Here is a 19,974-nt window from a genome sequence, read left to right as displayed (position 1 = left end):
ATTATACAAAGATTAAAAATAGACCATCCTACTACCCTAAGATAGTTTTTTAATTTTTGCTATTCCTTTCCAACTTCACAATTATATCCAGAAAGTCTCCACTTATCATCTAAAGCAGAAGCTCTCAATTTTGGCTTCACATTAGAATCAGTATTTTTAAAAATACTGATGCCCGGGCACCACGCCTACGGATTCTGATTCAATGTGTCTTGAGGGTGAGCCCTCTATCAGCAGTGTTTTAAGTTCTGCAGGTGATTCTAATATGCAGCCAGAATTAGACCCTCTCATGAGCTCAGCACACTCCTCTGCATTCTCTGAGCCTCAGCAATCCACCTCTGTCCTTCGGAGAACGGTTTGTGCATTCCTACCTGTGCCTTCCTCTGGAAAGTCCTCAATTCAACGGACTCAGGATTCTGGGAGAGGCCAGAAAAGCCCCTGGGGAGATTGTGAACGGAATCCACTTGGTTGCAGTCCAGGTAGAGCTCTACAGAGCCAGACCCTCGCCGTAAATTGGTCAGTCTCAGGAGGACCCTGTGCCGCCTGCCGTCAGCCAGATGCAGGTTGTTGAAAGCCACCAAGTGAATCTTCCCATCATTCTTCAGGTAACGGAGGATGGCTGGAACCAAGCACAGATCAACGAATGACGAGATAAGGGGAACAGAAGCAATTCTGTGCTGAACAGCTTCCAGGTCACAAGGCTGGGTCACCGGGAAGAATGCAAGCAAGTCGGAACCATAAATATTCAACATCTTGTAGGGCAGGCATTGTTCTAGGCACTGGCAACCCGTTCTGTTGCTGAGAATGTTTTGTGCTCATGGAGAGATAGATGATAAGCAGCAAATGTGAAAAGAAACAATATAATTCCAGATAATGATAAGTACAATGAGCCAGTAGAACCCATCAAAAGTCAACTAAAATCCAACTAAGCTCCTGACGGCACGAATTTATTAATTCGCCAAACATGTACTGAGCACTACTATGCGGCTGGGTGCTACGCTTAGTTGCTTTAAACATTGAATTTCTACTCATTGCAACCGTACAAAATTGGAACAACTAGAGATGAGGAAAGTGATGCTCAGATAAGTGAAGGAACTTGCTCAAGGACATAGTAAGTGGCAGGACTAGAATTTGAACCTGAGTGTGGTTTATTCCACGGCTAAAAGAATGGGCATGTGTGGGCCTTTGTAAGCACACGATGAATTGAGTGTAATCTGTCATATTGTCCCTCAGCAACCTATCTTCAAATTGAACAAGGCTCAGTTGGAAAACTAAAAGTATCCATGGTTGCGAAAGAAGGATTAGGAGGGAGATCCACTACCTGATTTTCTGTTTCTTTTTTCTATGCAGGCAGATATCTATTCATATACGTTATTAAGCTCACTACATGAAAATTCATTCGAATTTTAAAATTCTGGTTTTCTGCCTCGCTTTTTACTCCATTATCGTCCTGAATATATTGAGCCTCGAGCTACAGTATGCGCCTGGATGCTGAGCCTTTGGGAGTGAAGCCCACTGGGTGAGGTTTGCTGTAAAGACCAGCGTGGTTTGCTTCCAAGGGCTTAGTGAGTCTATGGATGCACCTCCAGGTCCATCTATAGGCACCATTGCCAAACCCAAGTTCATCACCATAAACAATCATTTCAGAAACATTATAACAAACATCTGAGAGAGGGAGGGCTTGCTACTTAAATTATGGTATAATCATAAAACAAAATACTATGGAATAGTTGCATATTAAAAACACAAAGACATTCCCAGTATTTTGTGGAGTGAAAAAAAGGTTATGAGTCAGTACAGCTTCATTGAGGAAAAAAATGTGTGTATGTGATATATATTTATATCTGCAAATATAGACAATTAGAAGGAAATATGTCAACATTAATATGGTCATTGATGGGTGCTTAGATAATGTGTATTTTTTTCCTCTTGCTCATCTTCATTGTCTAATTTTTCTACAAGAAAACACGCATTACTTATTTAAGTCAAAAAAGTGAAAAAGAAATGAATTACACACATATACCCAAACTGTGCTGCTGTCAGTCTGAATGACTTGCAGAAAGTAACTCAGACCATTTTTCCTCAGGTACCTTTCCTGTAGAGTGTAAACGCCAACTCGATGTTGCCCCATGGAGTAGCCAGCCAGGAATCCCTGTTTATGTTGCAATATTGCCAGAGAAAATATTCACTACTGTGAAACTTTCAGGATGCATTTGAAGACTTTCTCCAAATATACTAGACTTTCTAGGTTGATTTTGCCACCCCCTAAAATCTGTCTAGATTTGCTTTTCCATTTGACCATGGATGGCGTGGGCCAGGTGCCATCAGGTTCTGTGATGTAGAGAGATGCCAGGAGGAGTCAGGAGATCTTCTCGTTGCCTATATGGTCACCACCACTTGCTTACTGAGAGAAAAGAATTGCTGAGGCCTGGCAAGACAGACGGGCTAGAAGGCCTTTCTATGACTGTAGTATAATACTATGTTTCCTGAAGTAAAGTATTGGTAAGACTTAAACAAATGTGGTATGAAAGAAAGAAAACAGTGGGAAGGAAGAAAACAGACAGTTGACATTCTTGAGATATTTTAAATATGGGGTTCAACAGAATTATTACCCCTTTATTTAATATTGTTGAGAATTTATAGTGATAACTGCATGGCTGGAAATTGGAGGCATATATGGTACCCAAAAGACAGGGAAAATTGATACCTGGTGTTTTTACAGGCCAATAAAAATACCACTTGGACCACCAACTTTGAGTTCAGTCGTAGACACGTATACTCAATATCTCCTTATTCTTGTTACAGCCACAACCGCTGTTCTGCACATTAACAGTTTAAATGAATAGACATAGTGGCTTCAAACAAATACCCTTGGTTTTCCTCCCTAAACTGAGATTTCTGTGGAATTCAAAGGAAACATATGTACATGGGCATCTTGCCTGCTTTTAACAGGCCTTCTCCCAGGGCGTGTGGGGCATGATTTATTTTCATAAAGGAACTGTGTTAAGGTTAATTTTATAAATAGTACCTAGTGGAGTACTTTACACATAACAGGTACACATTAAATATTGTGAATATGAACTTTCAATGAATAAGTAAATGATTGCATTTAATGAGAGCTTTTCATATATAAACAAAAAGTTCAGAGAGCAGCAATTCAGCATCTACTGTAGGTAGCAAAACCTACTTGTGTGTTCATGCTGTCAGGGAAGGGGATTCTATCCTTCTGCCTTGCCGTGTATTGCAATGCAACACTGAAATGATGAATTCCTCATGCTCCTAGATCTTGTGAGAATACCAAGAGGAGAAAAAGGAAAAGAAGAATTATGGAAACTTCCATCTTCACAATGTCTGTCGGCAGAAAAATTATCAAGTGCTTTGACATTCACCATTCTTCATACTAGATCCAATAATTCTCATTTCTCTTATGGCTTCCATTTTTCATTTTTATCGCAAAGTCCTTACTTCAGGGCTTCTACACTTATTTTATCTTCAGAGCAGTAAGACAACCCCAGTTTTTACATCAGTCAGACCGAGTCTGGAAACAGCCAAGAGTTCGGGCCACGGGTGCCTGAGGCCTGCTGGGTGGTAGTCTCCCTGACCTTCTTCAGAGGTGGCAAAATTGGACGAAGACAACAAACATGCCTTCCTTCCTCTCTCCTGCCCCCCTTCCCAGGGCTCACCTCGCCCTATCTTAGCCCAACACATACACAGCAGAGGGGAGCAAAGTGAGGAGAAAACACTACAGAGCGAGTAGGGCGGTCATTACCCCTCCAGGAGGGGTGACAAGGCAGTGCCCTGAAGCTGGAAGGAGTCATCTTCTTCCGGGCCCACCACCCTTTGCCCATCTCCACCCGGGAGCACTGCACTCAGGGAGAGTCAGCGGGGACAATTCTGTTTCTTCAGCTGCTGCACACTCAGTTCTCTTGCTCCCTTTTCATTCACCACCAGCTGAAAGAAGTGTGCTCGGTGATTTCGGCCTGGCTCTCTTGTGGAACAGGACAAAAAACTCAGAGCACATCTGATTAGACTGAAGGCTCAGGTCTTCTAATGGCGCTTCCACCTCTACTCTGTTCCATCTCTGGGTTTCTCTGCCCGATTCCTGACTTGCCTTCTGTCTGAAGTTTTTCTGTACCGACAGCTTGAGCTTCTTATGGGACTGTTCCGACCAAGTTATTGCCTTCTCCAAGTCACACACAAGCAAGCAGATGAAATCCTTCAATAGCCCTCTAGTGGTTCCTCAACAGTATCTAAACTCCTCACCCCAGAACCAGCCCCACCCTTCCCCACCCAACTGGCTGCCGATGCCCTGCCAGGCTGAACAACCTGTTCTACATTTCCGCCTCTCTCTTGCTTTCTCCAGCCTCCCTCATCCTTCTCTCTCTTTGTGGAATGTTCTCTTCTCCATTGTTCTCCTTCTTGCTCCAACATCGCTACACTCCTGAAGCCAAGATCCAGCTCAAATGGACCCTACTCCCTGAAGTCTTCCTGCTTCCCCCTGGTTGGAAGTTATCTGTCTTGTTCAAATTCCCACAACACTTTCTCCGTACTTTTCTAGATGTACTTTTCCAGGACCTGGATTCCAGTCATGGCTCAGATACTGAACAGCTATGTGACCCTGGGCCTGTTCATTTTGCCAAGTGTTCATTTCTTAAAGTATTAAATGGAGTTCATAAAAGCTGCCCCTCCTACTTCATTTTGTTTTTAGTGGTGGTCAAATAAGAAAATGCAAAACTAGGGGGATGGCCCCGGGGCCGAGTGGTTGGAGTTCCACATGCTCTGCTTCCGTGGCCTGGGTTCGTTGGTTCGGATCCCAGGCGTGGACCCACTGCACTCATCAGCCGTGCTGTGGAGGCATCCGACATCCAAAATAGAGGAAGACTGGCGTGGATGTTAGTTCAGGGCTAATCTGCCTCAACCAAAAAAAGAGGAAGATTTCCAACAGATGTTAGCTCAAGGTGAATCTTCCTCACCAAGAAAAAAAAAAAAGAAAATGCAAAACTATAAACTGCTATATAAATGTAGGTATTAGTGTATTTATTTTTGTTTATTTCTTATCTTCTCTATTAGAGCAGAAACTCTTGGGACCAGGAGTCTGTTTCTTACTAATTTTCCCATACACCATAGCAAATGAGAGCATCAAGTACAACTACTTACTGAGCAAAAAATTAGATGAAATAGAGTATTCATGTGTCCACTCTGATTTTTTTCTTAACCCACAATCTTTTATTAAAAGGTAGGGGACAGTTTCTATGGGTTTATTTATATAAATCCTTTTCTTCTAAACTTGCATCTTTGTGCACTTGACAATTGGGACCTGACTTCACGGCTACATATCCATGCCTGGTACCAGCCTGACACAGGAACCACGTCGCCTAGCCTGCTTAAATACCATCTCAGTGACTGGCAGGAGATGAAAAAGCAAACTCAAGCAATGAAGATTTGAAATATTGCTACCTTGGGGAAGGATTTTCAAAAGAGTTTTTGAAAAGTGGACCTGGTAGTCAAAAATATTATGATGTGTTGAATGTCAAAGCAATGAAGCAGAGTGCCAGCTTTAAAGAACTGGAAATGATAATATTTTGTCTGCTTGGGCAAAGGAGTTCAGAGTGACCTGGCCTGCAGGCCGCAAACTAGTGAAGGTAGTCTGGGACTTTCCGCTTTGCTTGGCAAATGGCTTTGCTCTTTGGCACTTTTAAATATATGATGAAAGCCATCGCTGTCAACCTTTCCTCTTCTTTTTAAATAATTGTACATTTAAAAAACGCCTTCTTGCCATTAATGTCTCTTGTGATGAATATCCTTGTTTGCCTTTGCTTATTTATCTTTATGACCTATATAGTAGGTCTTTGTAACTTTAGTGCTTTGGAACTATATATAAAAGGTAAATCATCAAATTGCTTTTCCTGAAAGTACTCTGGGTGACTTCCAGGTGTGATAAATGCAGCCCGTATGTTTCCAAATTTTCTTATAGTGGTTTGAACAAATGTAAAGTGTACAGAGTACACACACACACACACACACACACAAACACACACACAGCAAAGAAATCACCCAGTGAAAGGAAGCATAGCAATTATATTAAACATCTGCAGCAGGCTTTATATTTGGAGAAATTGAGACTCATCACTGTATACCACTACCTGGTAGGTGACAAAGCTGTGAGTTTGCACAGAATCCCAAGGTCATGTTACAGGAGACAGCTGCAGAGCAATTTCTTAAGCGCCCAAGGAACCTCTTTAGCCTTAGGAGAGCCACAGAACATTAGCATAATAAGTCATCCAGCTTAATATCTCACTTCACAAATCCCTTCAATAAAAGCACAGCCTCTACCAGCACACTTCCAGCAACAAGGACCTCATTACTTTGCAGAGAAACCCATTTCACTTTTGGATTGCTCTCCAAGATTTTCCTAATACAGAGCCAGTATCTGTTTCCTCTGACTTCTACCAATGGGTCCTAATTTTACTCTTCAGAGCTAGAGATAGATTTAGTCTTATCCTCAATCCACATGATATTCTTCAATTTTTTAAGGCAACTTTCATCTCTCTCATGTCATCTGTCTGGCTTTATTTCTCCAGTTCCTTTAATTTTTTGACTGGTGGTAAAAATTAGGGTCCAGAGGGGTGGACTGGTGACTCTCCTCAAGGTAATCTCTGACTTGACAGTGCCCCCGTGAAATGTGCCCTGGACTACACAAAACATTCTAGATGTGGCCTAGACAATTAAGAGGACAGGGGGACGACGAGCCCCATTAATCTGGCCACATGAATGCGTTAACGGAGCCTAAAATTGAAGAAGCTTTTTAAAAACAGTTGCATCACTGTATTTGTTCATTCATTCATTCAGCAAACATTTTTGAGCAACTATGATGTGTCGGGCACTGTGCTCCACACTGACTGGTTCTCAATGCTGGTGACTAGAACTCTTAGGTAGGTCTCCCACATCCTGTACTTCTGCAACTGACTTCCCACTCCTAGATGATGGATTTACATTTATTCTTGTTAAATTTGATCTGCCTGATTGTGGTGCATTGTGTCAGTCTGGTAGCACCTTGTAAATCTTGATGACAGCATCCAATATGTTCAAATGTCTTTTCCAGCTTTGTGCCAATTGCAAACAGGATAAAACACTGTCTATGCTCTCACCTAAGTCACTGATAGATTGAACAGTTCAATGCCCGAGATAGAGCCTCGTCAAAAACCACTAGATACTTTGCTATAAGGCAGTTTATCAACCCCTAACAGCGCTATTTATCTAGCTCATGCTTCTTTACATTATTCAGAAAGGTATAATGAGTGACTTCATAAAATTCTTCTCTGAAGTCAAGGTACATTATGCTCACAGTATCTTTTTGCTCTGTCAGCTTAGAAACTTCACTGAAAAAAAAGTTTAGTATGACTTAAATTTTAGTAAGCCCATTTGTCTTCAAATAATCCTAGATTTCTTTTCCAGGCAATCCCAAAATACATGAAAAAATAATATAACCCTCTGGGGGTTTGTCCTAAAGTTCACTAAAGTTCTTTCCATTTTCCGCATACGACCACTTTAAAATTGAGTTCATTCAAGGGCACCTCATAAGATTATTATGAAAGTTAAAAGGGAAAATGAGTGTTGAGCTTTTAGCACAGTCCTGGCACATTGTAAGGACTCCATAAATACTATTATTAATGTTTGAGGCACCTGACTTTTTCCCCTTCATTATTGAGTTCAGAATTCTAATATTTAAACTCTTCCATCTCTCTCGAGCTGTAGCTCTCCTTAGCCTGCAGGCTTCAGAACCACTACTCTGAACTATTTGACACCTCCTATCCTTAGGCTAAGGAGCTTGACTGACTCTCTCCAGTCATTACTGCAGCATCTTGGGGTTCTTTTCATTTCCATAGCACCAAGTTGTTCTTCTGTGGTGATCAAATTAAGACTAAGAAGCAGTTCTATTCATTCGCTTTTTCTGAAAGGTGAAGCTTTCATCAAGGCAAGCCAGAGTTCGCCAAATAATCATCTTTGGAAAACAGTTGCCTAAATAGTAGATCTTTCTCTCTCTCTAAGAATTTTTATTGAGCTGCACAGTCTGAAAAATTTACTGTACTTTATATAATTCAGTTCTTGCTATCAACCTGTGACATAACTATTACCATCTCCACTTTGGAGATAGTAAATTGAGACTAAGAGTGATTCAGAGATGTATTCATGGTGACACAGTTGTTAGGATTTTTAACTGTGACTCAAACTTAGGATACTAACTGGAAGGTTGTCTCTATGCCAGATACAAGAAAAGCATCAACCATATCTTCTACCCAGCCAGGTGGTTTCTGTAGAATGCTTACTTCTATCAAGATTATATCACCTGTATTACTAATAATCTGATAGATCATTTCTATCAGAAATACTACTTGTATTTCTTTTATATTTTAATCCAAATGGTCTTCAACATTCATTCACTCAAATATGAGTTTGAACTGTGTACTTCCAGAATTTCCACAATAACGTACGTCTTCTTTAAAAACAAGGCTACTCTTCTCAGCCTCCATTTATTCTATTCGATCTGTTCATGAGCCACTTCTGTGTACAAGGCACTGTGCCAGGGGATTCAGTAGACACAAAGGCGAGTTAAGGGATGCTCAGTCCCTGCCTTGAGGAAGCTTACAACCTACTGGAAAGAAGAGCTAGAAGTAATTCAAGTACAAGAAAAACTAAGCTTAGTGACTTCTGTGGAGGTACAAAGTTATATAAGGAAAGATGTCAGAAAGAGTTTGAGATGGGTCTTGCATGTGTAGGATTTTGGTGTCTGGAGATGGTGCAGGATACGTACCAGGGGGAGCAGAGGGCAAGTGCAAAAGGATGGAGAAGGAGAGACAGCATAGGTGGGTTCAGGGAACGGTAGCTGGTTCATCTAGCTGAAGCACAGGCTGCATGGAGGGCTGGAAGGAGGGAGGTGGAAAGGCTGGTTGGGGGTCACGCAGTGGAAAGCCCTGAACGCCCAGCAGGGGTGTTTATACCTTATTCACTTGGGAATGGGGAGCCACTAAAGGTCTCTGGGGTCGGGCATAACTTGATCCAAGTTACACTTGTGAACAGTAATGGGGTGGCCATGGGTGGGAGGACTTGAAGAGTGTGAGAATGGGAGCAGAGAGCTCAGTGGCAAACTCATTCTTTGCAGTCTTCACGAACTACAGTTTAGTTTACTACAGGAGCTCATCTAGGGCCCACACCACACATCCTGCTCTTTCATACTATCCATGTCGTCTCCCTCTCCCCAGTCATGACCTTTAATGGAGGGGGAGATGGGTCCTCTTTCCTACTCAGGTGTTTCAAGTCGGTAGAGATACATCTTGATTTCTTTTTTCACTGTTTTCCATGCAAATCAACAGAAGAGGAAAGGAGCTGAGCCTTACCAGTTGAATAACGACGAGGCTCACCTTCCAGGAAGACGATTCTCCCCCTGCCCTCCATACTTTATGTCAGGCCTGCACGGCCACCACTGAACACCTCCATGAGGAGTCACAACCACATGTCACATCTTTTCCTTGGACCTGATGGACCCAGTGACTTCTTCTTATTGTTCTAGTCAGAACAGGCTGCTTCTCCTTCCCGAAACTTGCAGATTTACCATTGATGGCAAATCTCTGTACTTTTCCCTATTGCTCCAGTGAAACTTCTCTATGTCAAATTCTTCAACTCTCCAAACTCTAATACTAGTATAAATTCCTCTTTGTTTCCTGAGAATTTTCATTTCTGGATTCTTTTATGACTTTTATTGCTGCTGTTGTTGTGAGGAAGACTGGCTCTGAGCTAATGTCCATTGCCAATCCTCTTCTTTTTGCTGAGGAAGATTAGCTCTGAGCTAACATCTGTGCCCATCTTCCTCTATTTTGTATATGGGACACCGCCACAACACGGCTTAATGAGTGGTGCGTTGGTCCGCGCCCAGAATCCAAACCTGCAAACCCCAGGTCGCCGAAGTGGAGTGCACGAACTTAACCACTATGCCACCGGGCCAGCCTCTCTTTTAGGACTTCTAAAAAATATTTTCTAAGAGCTTTTTATCTTCTCTAGTAGGTTGGAGGGTGGAAGGATGTTCGTCAACCCTTTCATCTTCTCCTCTAACATGACGATCAGCTGGTATTTATAGCTGAACCACATGACTGGTGATTCTTCTTGGAAATGCACTAACAACCCCCTTACCTATCCATCTACCTGCCCATATATCCAGTGTTACCCCTGCCTATAAAAACAGAAAGAAGAAGTTACTTGCTTGTGTTTCCAGGCGACATAGACCTTCCACAATGGGTTCACACATGCTGGCCAATTTAGAAATACAGGGTGAGATTCAGTGAGGGCAAAAAGCTAGAAGCAGAGTTTTTCACCCTACAGAGGGCCTTTTAGCCACTAAGCTGAATGAGCTAAAAGAAAAATCTTCCAGTGCATCTAAAATAGAAAGTTTAGTGAGAAGCTCCTGAACTTTAGATGAAGGGTGAATTTTACAGATCACGAACTGAGTAGCGGGGTTATTAGAAGATGAGCAGTCCCTTTAACAGCTGTGAGGCAAAATGGGGCTGATTCAAGGCAGAGAGATGGGCAAAATTACCTCCCATCAGGGCGGACGATGTGGCAGAGGGGGCAGGAATGGCTGAACCATCCGCTGAATCATGAACCATGTCCCCAGACTCCCTTCATTATCTGAAACCTCACCACAGCCCCTGAGAGGCCAGCAGGCACCGACAAAGCAGACTTGCGAATGGGGTGGGAAGACGCAAGGAGGAGGTTGGAACTTGACATAAAAGAAGGAGTTAGAGTCCCATTCCTTCTTGCTTTTAACTCTATAGTCCTATGAAAGCTAAGAATTAGGAATTTCAGCTCCTAACGCCTGCAAATTTAAGTGTTCAATTGCAATTAGAATCTAAGAAAGAGTCTGAAGCACTAGAAGTATCTACGTTGTAAAGCAAACTGAAATAAATATAAAATCTAGCCAGAAGGACCGGTCCTCCCATTTTTATTAAAAGCATGAGGCAGCACGAACACGTTATCTGTCACATTCCTCAATAAGCGGGAACAGGTGCTGTCCCCAGGGCATGGGTGGAGGAGAAGGAGATGAAAAAATAGTGACCTTTTCTTTGGGAGTCATTTCTTACTACTTGTAGTAACTCACTTTGACAGCGAAACATTTGACAGTAGAGGGACCAAACAGGTGACAGATCTGTGTAAACTGGCACGAAACAGGTAGGAAAGAGAGCTGTCCATTTAGTTCTCCTGGCTGAGGTCTATTCTCTCCATCAAGCTCAGGAAGGTGCTTGCAGAGCTAGGAGTTAGGTCTGCTAAGCACATGCTTCCAAGGGAACATAAGAATGGCACGGTGGCTGTTAGGGACTGAACGTTTGTGTCCCCCTACTATCCATATGTTGAAGCCCTAACCCCCAATGTGATGGTATTAGGAGGTGGGCCTTTGGGAGGTAATTAGGTTTAGATTAGGTTATGAGGGTGTGACTTCCAAGAAAAGGAAGACAAAGAGCTCTCTTTCTCCCTACTGGCATGCACTGAGGAAAGGCCATGTGAGGACACAGCAAGAAGCTGGCTGTCTACAAGCCAGGACCCAGGCTCTCACCAGGAACAAAATCTGCTGGCACCTTGATCTTGGACTTCTCAGCCTCCAGTACTGTGAGAAATAAATGTCTGGCCACCCAGTCTATGGTATTTATTATAGCAGCCCGAGCTGACTGAGACAGTGGCCTAATTGTCCTGGATCCTGTCTCTTCCAGACTGGATCCAAAATAACATGAGGATGGGAGAATGTCAAAGGGCACGTTTTTTTTTTTTAATCAGTTGCATTTCTTTTTTTTTTTATCAGTTGCATTTCTTTTTTTTTTATCAGTTGCATTTCTTTTTTTTTTTTAATTTTTTGTTTATTGCAGTAACACTAGTTTATAACATTGTATAAATTTCAGGTGTACATCATTATACTTCTATTTCTGCATAGATTACATCTTGTTCTATACCATCTATACCACCCAAATACTAATTACAACCCATTACCACACACATGTGCCGAATTATCCCTTTCACTCTCCTCCCTCCCCCCTTCCCCTCTGGTAACCACCAATCCAATCTCTGTCTCTATGTGTTTGTTTGTTGTTGTTATTATCTACTACTTAATGAGGGAGATCATACAGTATTTGACCTTCTCTCAAAGGGCATTTTGGCCACAAGTAATTCTTCATTCTTTCTCCCAATATCAACTCACTCTCCCCATAGAGGTAAATGTTGAATTAGAAGAATTTGGTTTTGAAAACTGAAATGAATGGCAGATGAGAATATAATTGTACAAGGGAATCATCTTAAGGAAAGTAGACCCTGAATCCTGGAACAGGAAAAGAGGATTTTTTTTTTTTTTTTTGGTGAGGAAGATCAGCCCTGAGCTAACACCCATGCCAATCCTCCACTTTTTGCTGAGGAAGACTGGCCCTGGGCTACCATTTGTGCCCATCTCCTCCACTTGATATGGGATGCCACCACAGCATGGCCTGACAAGCGGTTCATCGGTGCGCACCCGGGATCCGAACCTGGGCCGCCAGCAGTGGAACACACACACTTAACCGCTACGCCACGGGGCCGGCCCCAGAAAAGAGGATTTTTAAGAGAATGATTTCTGCACATTTGCTCACCTTTGTTTAAGCGTCCCATCACAGTAAATTCGAAATATTTGCTGTTGTCAGTTGAAGAGTAAAGGCCGAAGATGGTAGCTGAGCTCTTAGTCTGCAGCTTGAAGGTGAAGATCACGTACAGCTCGTTCAGGGTGGGGTCCGTCAGGAGTGGCTGCAGGACAGCGGGGTTCAGCCTCTGGCTGGAGGATGGGAGGAGGTCAAAGACTGGGGAGAATGGGGAGAGAGCGGAATCAGTGAAAGGTTTAACTTCCGGGCAAACACGTTTTTTGAGGGGGGACAATTTGACAGTAAGCTATGAAGTAACATAAACTAATATTGTAATCATTTTTCCACATTGCCAAACTCACCAGTTCTTCCTTAGCACTTGTACAGGGGCTGGACATTTGAACCAGAAGAAATATAGCACAATATTCATCACTAGGCTATAGCCTCCAAGAGACTAAAGGTGCAAACCCTGAGTTGCATCTGGCTGAAGAAGGGGCTCTGAAAATGCCCACTATGAAAAGCACTAAAGGCTTAAAGTACCAGGGGGACAAGTGAGAGCATCCAAGTCATTGTTTTTCTTATGTCCTGGGGTCCTCCTGCATGCACCTCCTGGACCAGAACCAACTGTATTTTCCCGGTCAGTGATAAATGACACAGGGATCGCAGCAGAAAGCAGAGATGTGGTGGGGGATACAGTGGCAGCAAAACAATTTGCTACCTTTGTGAGACCAAAGTGTTCCCTTTGTGCATTTACAGTTCTCCAATATTTCTCTGTTAAAAAATCTCAAGGTGTAGCCAAGAAGTGGAAGCAACCCAAGTGTCCCTCGACTGATGAGTGGATCAAGAAGATGTGGTATATATGTACAATGGAGTACTACTCAGCCATAAAAAAAAGACAAAATCATCCCATTTGCAACAATATGGATGGACCTGGAGGGTATTACGTTAAGCGAAATAAGCCAGACAGAGAAAGACAAACACTGCATGATTTCACTCATATGTGGAAGATAAACTAACACAAGGACAGAGAGAATAGTTTGGTGGTTACCAGGGAGAAGGGGGTTGGGGCTGGGCACAAGGGGTGAAGGGACACATTTATAGGGTGACTGACAAACAATAATGTACAAGTAAAATTGCACAATGTTATACACTATTATGACATCAATAAAAAAAATTCCCAATATGGAAACAAAACAATGTGGTTTCTATTTCTTGACTGTAACTTAACTGACAGATTTGGTCTACAAAAACTAGAACCTGCATTCGTATTTGTATAAGTTGCTTTTGATGAAGTCAGCAGTACTTTCTCTCAAACTTTGTAATATTTATGAAAGCTATGAGAGAGTATGTCCAGGGTTATTTAAAAGGCAAAGGCCAAATTTGGGTAATACTGACTAGAAGTTACTTAGTATTTCTGTTGGTTTATGCAAATATTATTTAAACGGTTCCATAGCCTGGAGAAACTTCAGCCTCTAGAGCTCTCTCTTGGATACAATAATCCGGTTACTGAAGGGTAACAGTATCCGTAACTTATAAAGAGCTCTTAGAAATCAATAAAATAAGCATCCTAATTGAGAGATGGGCAAAGAACATGAAAAAGCACTTTACAGAAAAAGAGTTACAATGGCAAGTAAGTATATATATAAATGTTCATATACCTAACTAACGATGAAGAAACTGCTGACTTAAACCATAAGGTATTATTTTCACCATCAAATTGGAAAAACAACAAATATAATAATACCCTACTGTCAGTGAGGTTCAGGGAAATGGGCACTGTTATGTACCAGTGGGTAAAATCTAAACCAGTATAAACATTCTGAAGACATTGTAAAGAACAGTATCAAAGTATTTAAGACATATATGTTCCTTGACTTAGAAATTCTACTTACAAAAATTCATCCTAAGGAAATAATAGATAACATGGTAGATTATTTAGGTACAAAGACAAATCACCATCAGTGGTAATTCTAGAGTTTCTATTTAGGAAGGAATTATATGAAAATCTAATGGGAAGAGGTGAGAAACCTGAAGCTCTGTTGGCATAGCACTTCATTCTGAAAACATAAACGGCCCTGAGCAGAGAAAGAAGGGCCTGACAGAGATTAAGGAGATTTTAGCCATCCTTTCTCTGTGGCACTGCAATGGTTCAACAAACTATTATCTATAATATCAAAGCACTGGAAACAACGTAAGAGCCCTATATTAGAACCCTGCATAAATACATTTTGGTCCTTCCAAAAAGCGGAATACTATCTAGAAAAAGGGTAATGCAGCTGAATACTTACAGATATGGAAAGAGGTTATGACATATTAAGTGGAAAAAAGATCATAAAACTATACATATAAATGATTCCATTTGAAATATATATTTGTGTAGAAAAAGATTTGAAAGACAACACAACAAAATGTTAACATAAGTAGTGGCTATCTCTGGGTTGTATAATTATAAATTTTTTATTTCCTTTTCTTTTGCTTATCCAATTTTCTATTTTTTAACAATGAACAAATATTGTTTTTGTAATAAGAAAAAAATAAATAAAAGTTATAAAACAAACAGGCAAAGACCTAGTTACTCAAGAATGTCTACTCTTTTTAAAAGACAATCTGTCTTCAGACTGGATCTGCATTGTTTCCTCATGTGTAGCAAGGACCTTACATAATAATGAATTTCACACTAGAAGTACTGGGATATCTATTATGTTCCTTCTAGCACCTCACATTCCCCTCAAATGAAGAGTGCTGCTTACTGTACTTCAAGGGGGAAACAGAATTTTTAAACTTCCAAAGAACTGGAAACTTCACATTTCCAACAGTGAGCGCAAAGAGAAATAAAGCAACATGGTACAAGTTTCCTTCAGGACAAGGCATCTTCAGAAAAGAGACGTGTGTTTAAGGTATGGGCACTGAATTCAAAACTGAACTCTTGGTATTTCTGATTCTTGCTTTGACTATGAGTACTTCTATAATTTAGCTCAAGCTAAATGTACCGCATTTCAATCTGTATGGTTCATCTAATCCCCTGGTTTCTCTCTCAAGAGGCAAAATTGGGATTAGTAATGAGTTTGGAAAGTGTTTTGACAAGGAAATGAGACACTACAGTTTTCTATTAATGTTACTACATTTTAGCAATAGTGCCAGGATCTAAACATAATCTTCTAGTGTCAGAGGTGAAATTACTGCTACCAATGAGTCCAATACCATGGTATGAAAATTGAATACATACTAATAAAATTAGCAAGGCAGCTCAGAGGAGAAAGGAGATAAGCAAATTATCCAGTTAAGCTGATAAATGCATGACTAATTAACTCAATAAAAGAATCTATCAGAAACTTCACTTAATCAGGTAATCTACAGCAACTAAATTAATGAGACAATTTCGGTAGTATGGCCTGATTTCAAGTCTCCATAAAACAGGCACCTTTGTGTAGGAGAAGCAAAATCCCCATCTGCAGCACACCATGAAGTTGTGTGTTCAAATGCCAAGATTTCATGTAACACAAAACATTATACCCATAAATTCAAACCTTCCAATAATTTCTTCCATAAGAAAACTTTTGAATTGTGTTAAAAAGCTTCCTTTCTGACACCAAAAGCAAAGGCAACAAAAGCAAAAATGAACAAGTGGGACTACCTCAAACTAAAAAGCTTCTGCATGGCAAAGGAAACAACAGAGTAAAAAAGGCAACCTATTTGCAAATCATATATCTGATAAGGGGTTAATATCCAAATATATAAAGAACTTATATAACTCAGTAGCAGAAAAACAAACAATCCGATTTAAAAATGGGCAAAACATCTGAATAGACATTTTTCCAACAGACATACAGATGGCTAATAAGTACATGAAACGGTACTGAACATCACTAACCATCAGCGAAATGCAAATCAAAACCACAATGAGATATCACCTCACACCCGTTAGAACGGCTATTATCAAAAAGACAAGAAATAGTGTGTTGGTGAGGATGTGGAGAAAAGAGAACCCTCGTGTACTGTTGGTGGTAATGTAAATTGGTGCAGCCACTATGGAAAACAGCATGTAGGTTCCTTAAAAAAATTAAAAATAGAACTATGAAACGATCCAGCAATTCCACTTCTGGGTATTTATCTGAAGAAAATGAATACACTAACTTGAAAAGATATATGCGGGCCGGCCCTGTGGCTTAGCCGTTAAGTGCGCACGCTCCGATACTGGCAGCCCCGGGGGTTCAGATCTCGGGCGTGCACCAACGCACCGCTTCTCTGGCCATGCTGAGGCCGCGTCCCACATACAGCAACCAGAAGGATGTGCAACTATGACATACAACTATCTACTGGGGCTTTGGGGAAAAAAAAAAAAGGAGGATGATTGGCAATAGATGTTAGCTCAGAGCCGGTCTTCCTCAGCAAAAAGAGGAGGATTAGCATGGATGTTAGTTCAGGGCTGATCTTCCTCACAGAAAAAAAAAAAAAAAGAAAGGCGGGTCAAAAAAAAAAGAAAAGATATATGCACCCCCATGTTCACTGCAGCATTATTGACAATAGCCAAGATATGCAAATATCCTAAGTGTCCATCAATAGATGAATGGATAAAGAAAATGTGCTATATATATACAATGGAATACTATTCAGCCATAAAAAAGAATGAAATCTTGCCATTTGCAACAACATGGATGAACCTTAAGGGCATTATGCTAAGGGAAACAAGTCAGAGAAGGACAAATACTGCATGATCTCACGTATATGTGGAATCTAAAAACAACAACAACAACAAAAACCCAAGCTCATAGATACAGAGAACAGATTGGTAGTTGCCAGAGGCAGCGGGTAGGGGGTGGGTGAAATGAGTAAAGAGAGTCAAAAGGTACAAACTTTCAGTTATAAAATAAGTAAGTTATGGGGATGTAATGTACAGCACGGTGACTATAGTTAACAATTCTGTACTGCATATTTGAAAGTTGCTAAAAGAGTAGATCTTAAAAGTCCTCATGACAAGAAAAGAAAATTTTATAACTACATATGGTGACGGATGTTGTCTAGACTTCTTGTGGTGATCATTTTCAATGTATACAATGATCGAATCATTACGTTGTACACCTGAAACTAATATAATGTATGTCAATTATACTACAAAAAAAAAAAAGCTTCCTTTCTTACCTTCTTAGAAGCAGGGTCACAATAAATATTTCAACTCAAACTAAAAACAGTACAGTACCCCCTGAAACCACAATTCTGGTTGTCTGGTCTGGAACCAAAATGAGTTATTTGGTGAAATGCAGTTTTAATGGGTGATTACGGCAATGGGAGGGGAAGGGATTTGAGAATGCCTGTGAGGGATAACAACTTTTGCTTCAAGTTGTGTATCTCTTCCAGCTTTATTTCCTCAGTCAGTAATAAATCAAGCCGGGTACCAATTTCAAACAGATGAAGGTCATCGCTGGATGACCCTAATATCTTTTCTTGCTTAAATAATTTCTTCCTTTTGGTCTTTACAAAAAATTCTGTTTAAGCTTAAGTGCCTTCTGTCCAACAGTTATTTTCACACCAACTCACAGAGGGGTTTGAGGATTATCCAGGTGTCTTTCCAAATTATTTATCGAAATTTTACCTCTTCATAGAGAAAGAGCAATTTCTCGGCCCTTCCTGTTCTATTTATCTCAGAAATCAAGAGATCAAGCCAACTCCCAAAGGAGGTTTTGGGGTCCGAGCAAAGTTGGAGCAGAAAAAAGCGAGTGGCCGGGCAAACAGCGATGCTGCGCCGCCCTCGGGATGTCCGTCTCCGACTGGGCGAACATCGCTGCCGCCGCATGGAAGGATTTAGTGGGCAAGGGCGCAGGGCAGGGCAGGGCAGGGCAGAGAGAGCCGCAGGGGACAGAACCCAGATTCCACCCTACACCAGATAGGACACGTTAGAGGTCTAGGGCCATGTGGTAAGCTTTGAAGTAAACCCCACATCTTTGCATAGACTGAAGATAAGTTTTGCATCCCCAAAACTATTGTTTAGGGAATTGGTCTCATCGCTGGATAATCGAATCCCAGAAAACTCTATACATACTCTAATCACCGCTTCCAATCACAACATGCGTTGACTCCGGCCCCAGAGGGACAGAGAGGTGCCGGCGAGGCCCCGGGAGCCACGGGCCGAGCAGCGCGCGCCGAGCCGGTCCCTCCGCTCGCGGAAGCGGAGCGCGCGGCGGCGGGCCCGGCGAATGCCGCCCCGGGCCCCCGGCCCCCGCCCGCTCGCGCCCACTTACCCTGGGGGGCGGCCTGGGCGCCGGCCCCCAGCCACGGCTGCAGGGCCAGGTGCAGCAGGAGGAGGGCGGCTCCGCGCGGGGCCAGCATGTTGGCTCGTCCCGCTCCCCGCGGGCGCCCGCCAGCCGCGGCCGCGCCGGCCCTGCCTCGGGGTCCCCGGGGCGCGCTGCCCGCGGTCGGGCCGGGCGGCGGCGCAGGTGGCGGGGGCGCGGCGTCCGGGCTGCCGTCGGGGGCGCGCTCCGTCCTGCGCCGCGCGGAGCTGGGGGCGCTGGCGGCTGGGCTCGGCGGCCGCCGCCCGGCTCTTTATGGTCTGGCCGGCGCGGGCGGGGGAGGGCCGGGGCCGGGGCGGCCCCCTTGGCTGGGATCCCCCGTCGCCGGGAGGAGACGGGGCGGCCGGAGCGGGAGCGCGGGCGGCGGAGAGGCGGGCGTGAGTGTGGGGCCGCGAGGGAGTCCGTCCCGGCCCCACCCTGTCCCGCGGTGGGCGCAGTGCCGGCCCCTCGGGCGAGGGGGCTTTAGGAGGCCGGGAAGAGCGAGGAGGGGCAGGAGGGGGCTGGTGAGAAAGGGAGGACGAGGCGAGAGGCGCACAGGAGGGCAGGGTAGAGATGGAGGAAAAGAAAGGGGGAAAGGAGGAAGAAAGTGAGCCTGACCCGCTGGCTTTGGGCACCGTCAGGACCCCCACCTCTTGTACTCGGTTTGTTTCCTGAAAAGAACATCGTTTGGACAGGGTTTTAACGCCCATCTTGGGTTCCCTTCCCAACGAACCCTGAAGACTCTCCAGGAACGTTCTGCCTCCTAAAAAGTGGTCTAGAGAGCAACTGCTTTCTTTTATTCCTTTAAGCTTTTCTCTAATACTTCACATGTTGTGTACTTTTCCCATCAAGTTTTGAGACACGAACAGTGAATGTTTGAAAGTTTTTGAGTTTTTAATGGAAATAAAACAGATCTCAAGGAATCCTTCCGGACAGAACCTTTTTATAGGACAGTGGATTGTGCTTTATGGGGAATTTGTTTTCAGTCAGCTCTCCAAACACTCCGCCTGCCCACTTCTGTTCCACACTCTCCAAAGATTCCATGTGACAGTTTAAAGTATGGAAGTAGG

At 42.8% G+C, this 19,974-nt stretch overlaps 1 protein-coding gene across 1 annotated transcript in view; it reads right to left on the bottom strand.

The window, feature by feature from the left end:
• Positions 1–19,258, bottom strand: part of THBS4 (thrombospondin 4) — a 44,667-nt gene extending 25,409 nt beyond the window's left edge. Inside the window, exons 1-3 of the mRNA XM_058569359.1 lie at positions 18,878–19,258; positions 12,657–12,860; positions 369–616 (exon numbers count right to left, since the gene is read on the bottom strand). Coding sequence (XP_058425342.1) covers positions 369–616; positions 12,657–12,860; positions 18,878–18,965 — 540 coding nt within the window. The 5' untranslated portion in view covers positions 18,966–19,258. The remainder of the gene's footprint in view (positions 1–368; positions 617–12,656; positions 12,861–18,877) is intronic.
• Between the last annotated feature and the right edge of the window lie 716 nt (positions 19,259–19,974).

The sequence above is a fragment of the Diceros bicornis genome, chromosome 1 (genome assembly GCF_020826845.1).
Source record: "Diceros bicornis minor isolate mBicDic1 chromosome 1, mDicBic1.mat.cur, whole genome shotgun sequence".
In the NCBI taxonomy this organism is placed as follows: Eukaryota; Metazoa; Chordata; class Mammalia; order Perissodactyla; family Rhinocerotidae; genus Diceros; species Diceros bicornis.
This window is presented reverse-complemented; position numbering and strand designations above follow the sequence as displayed.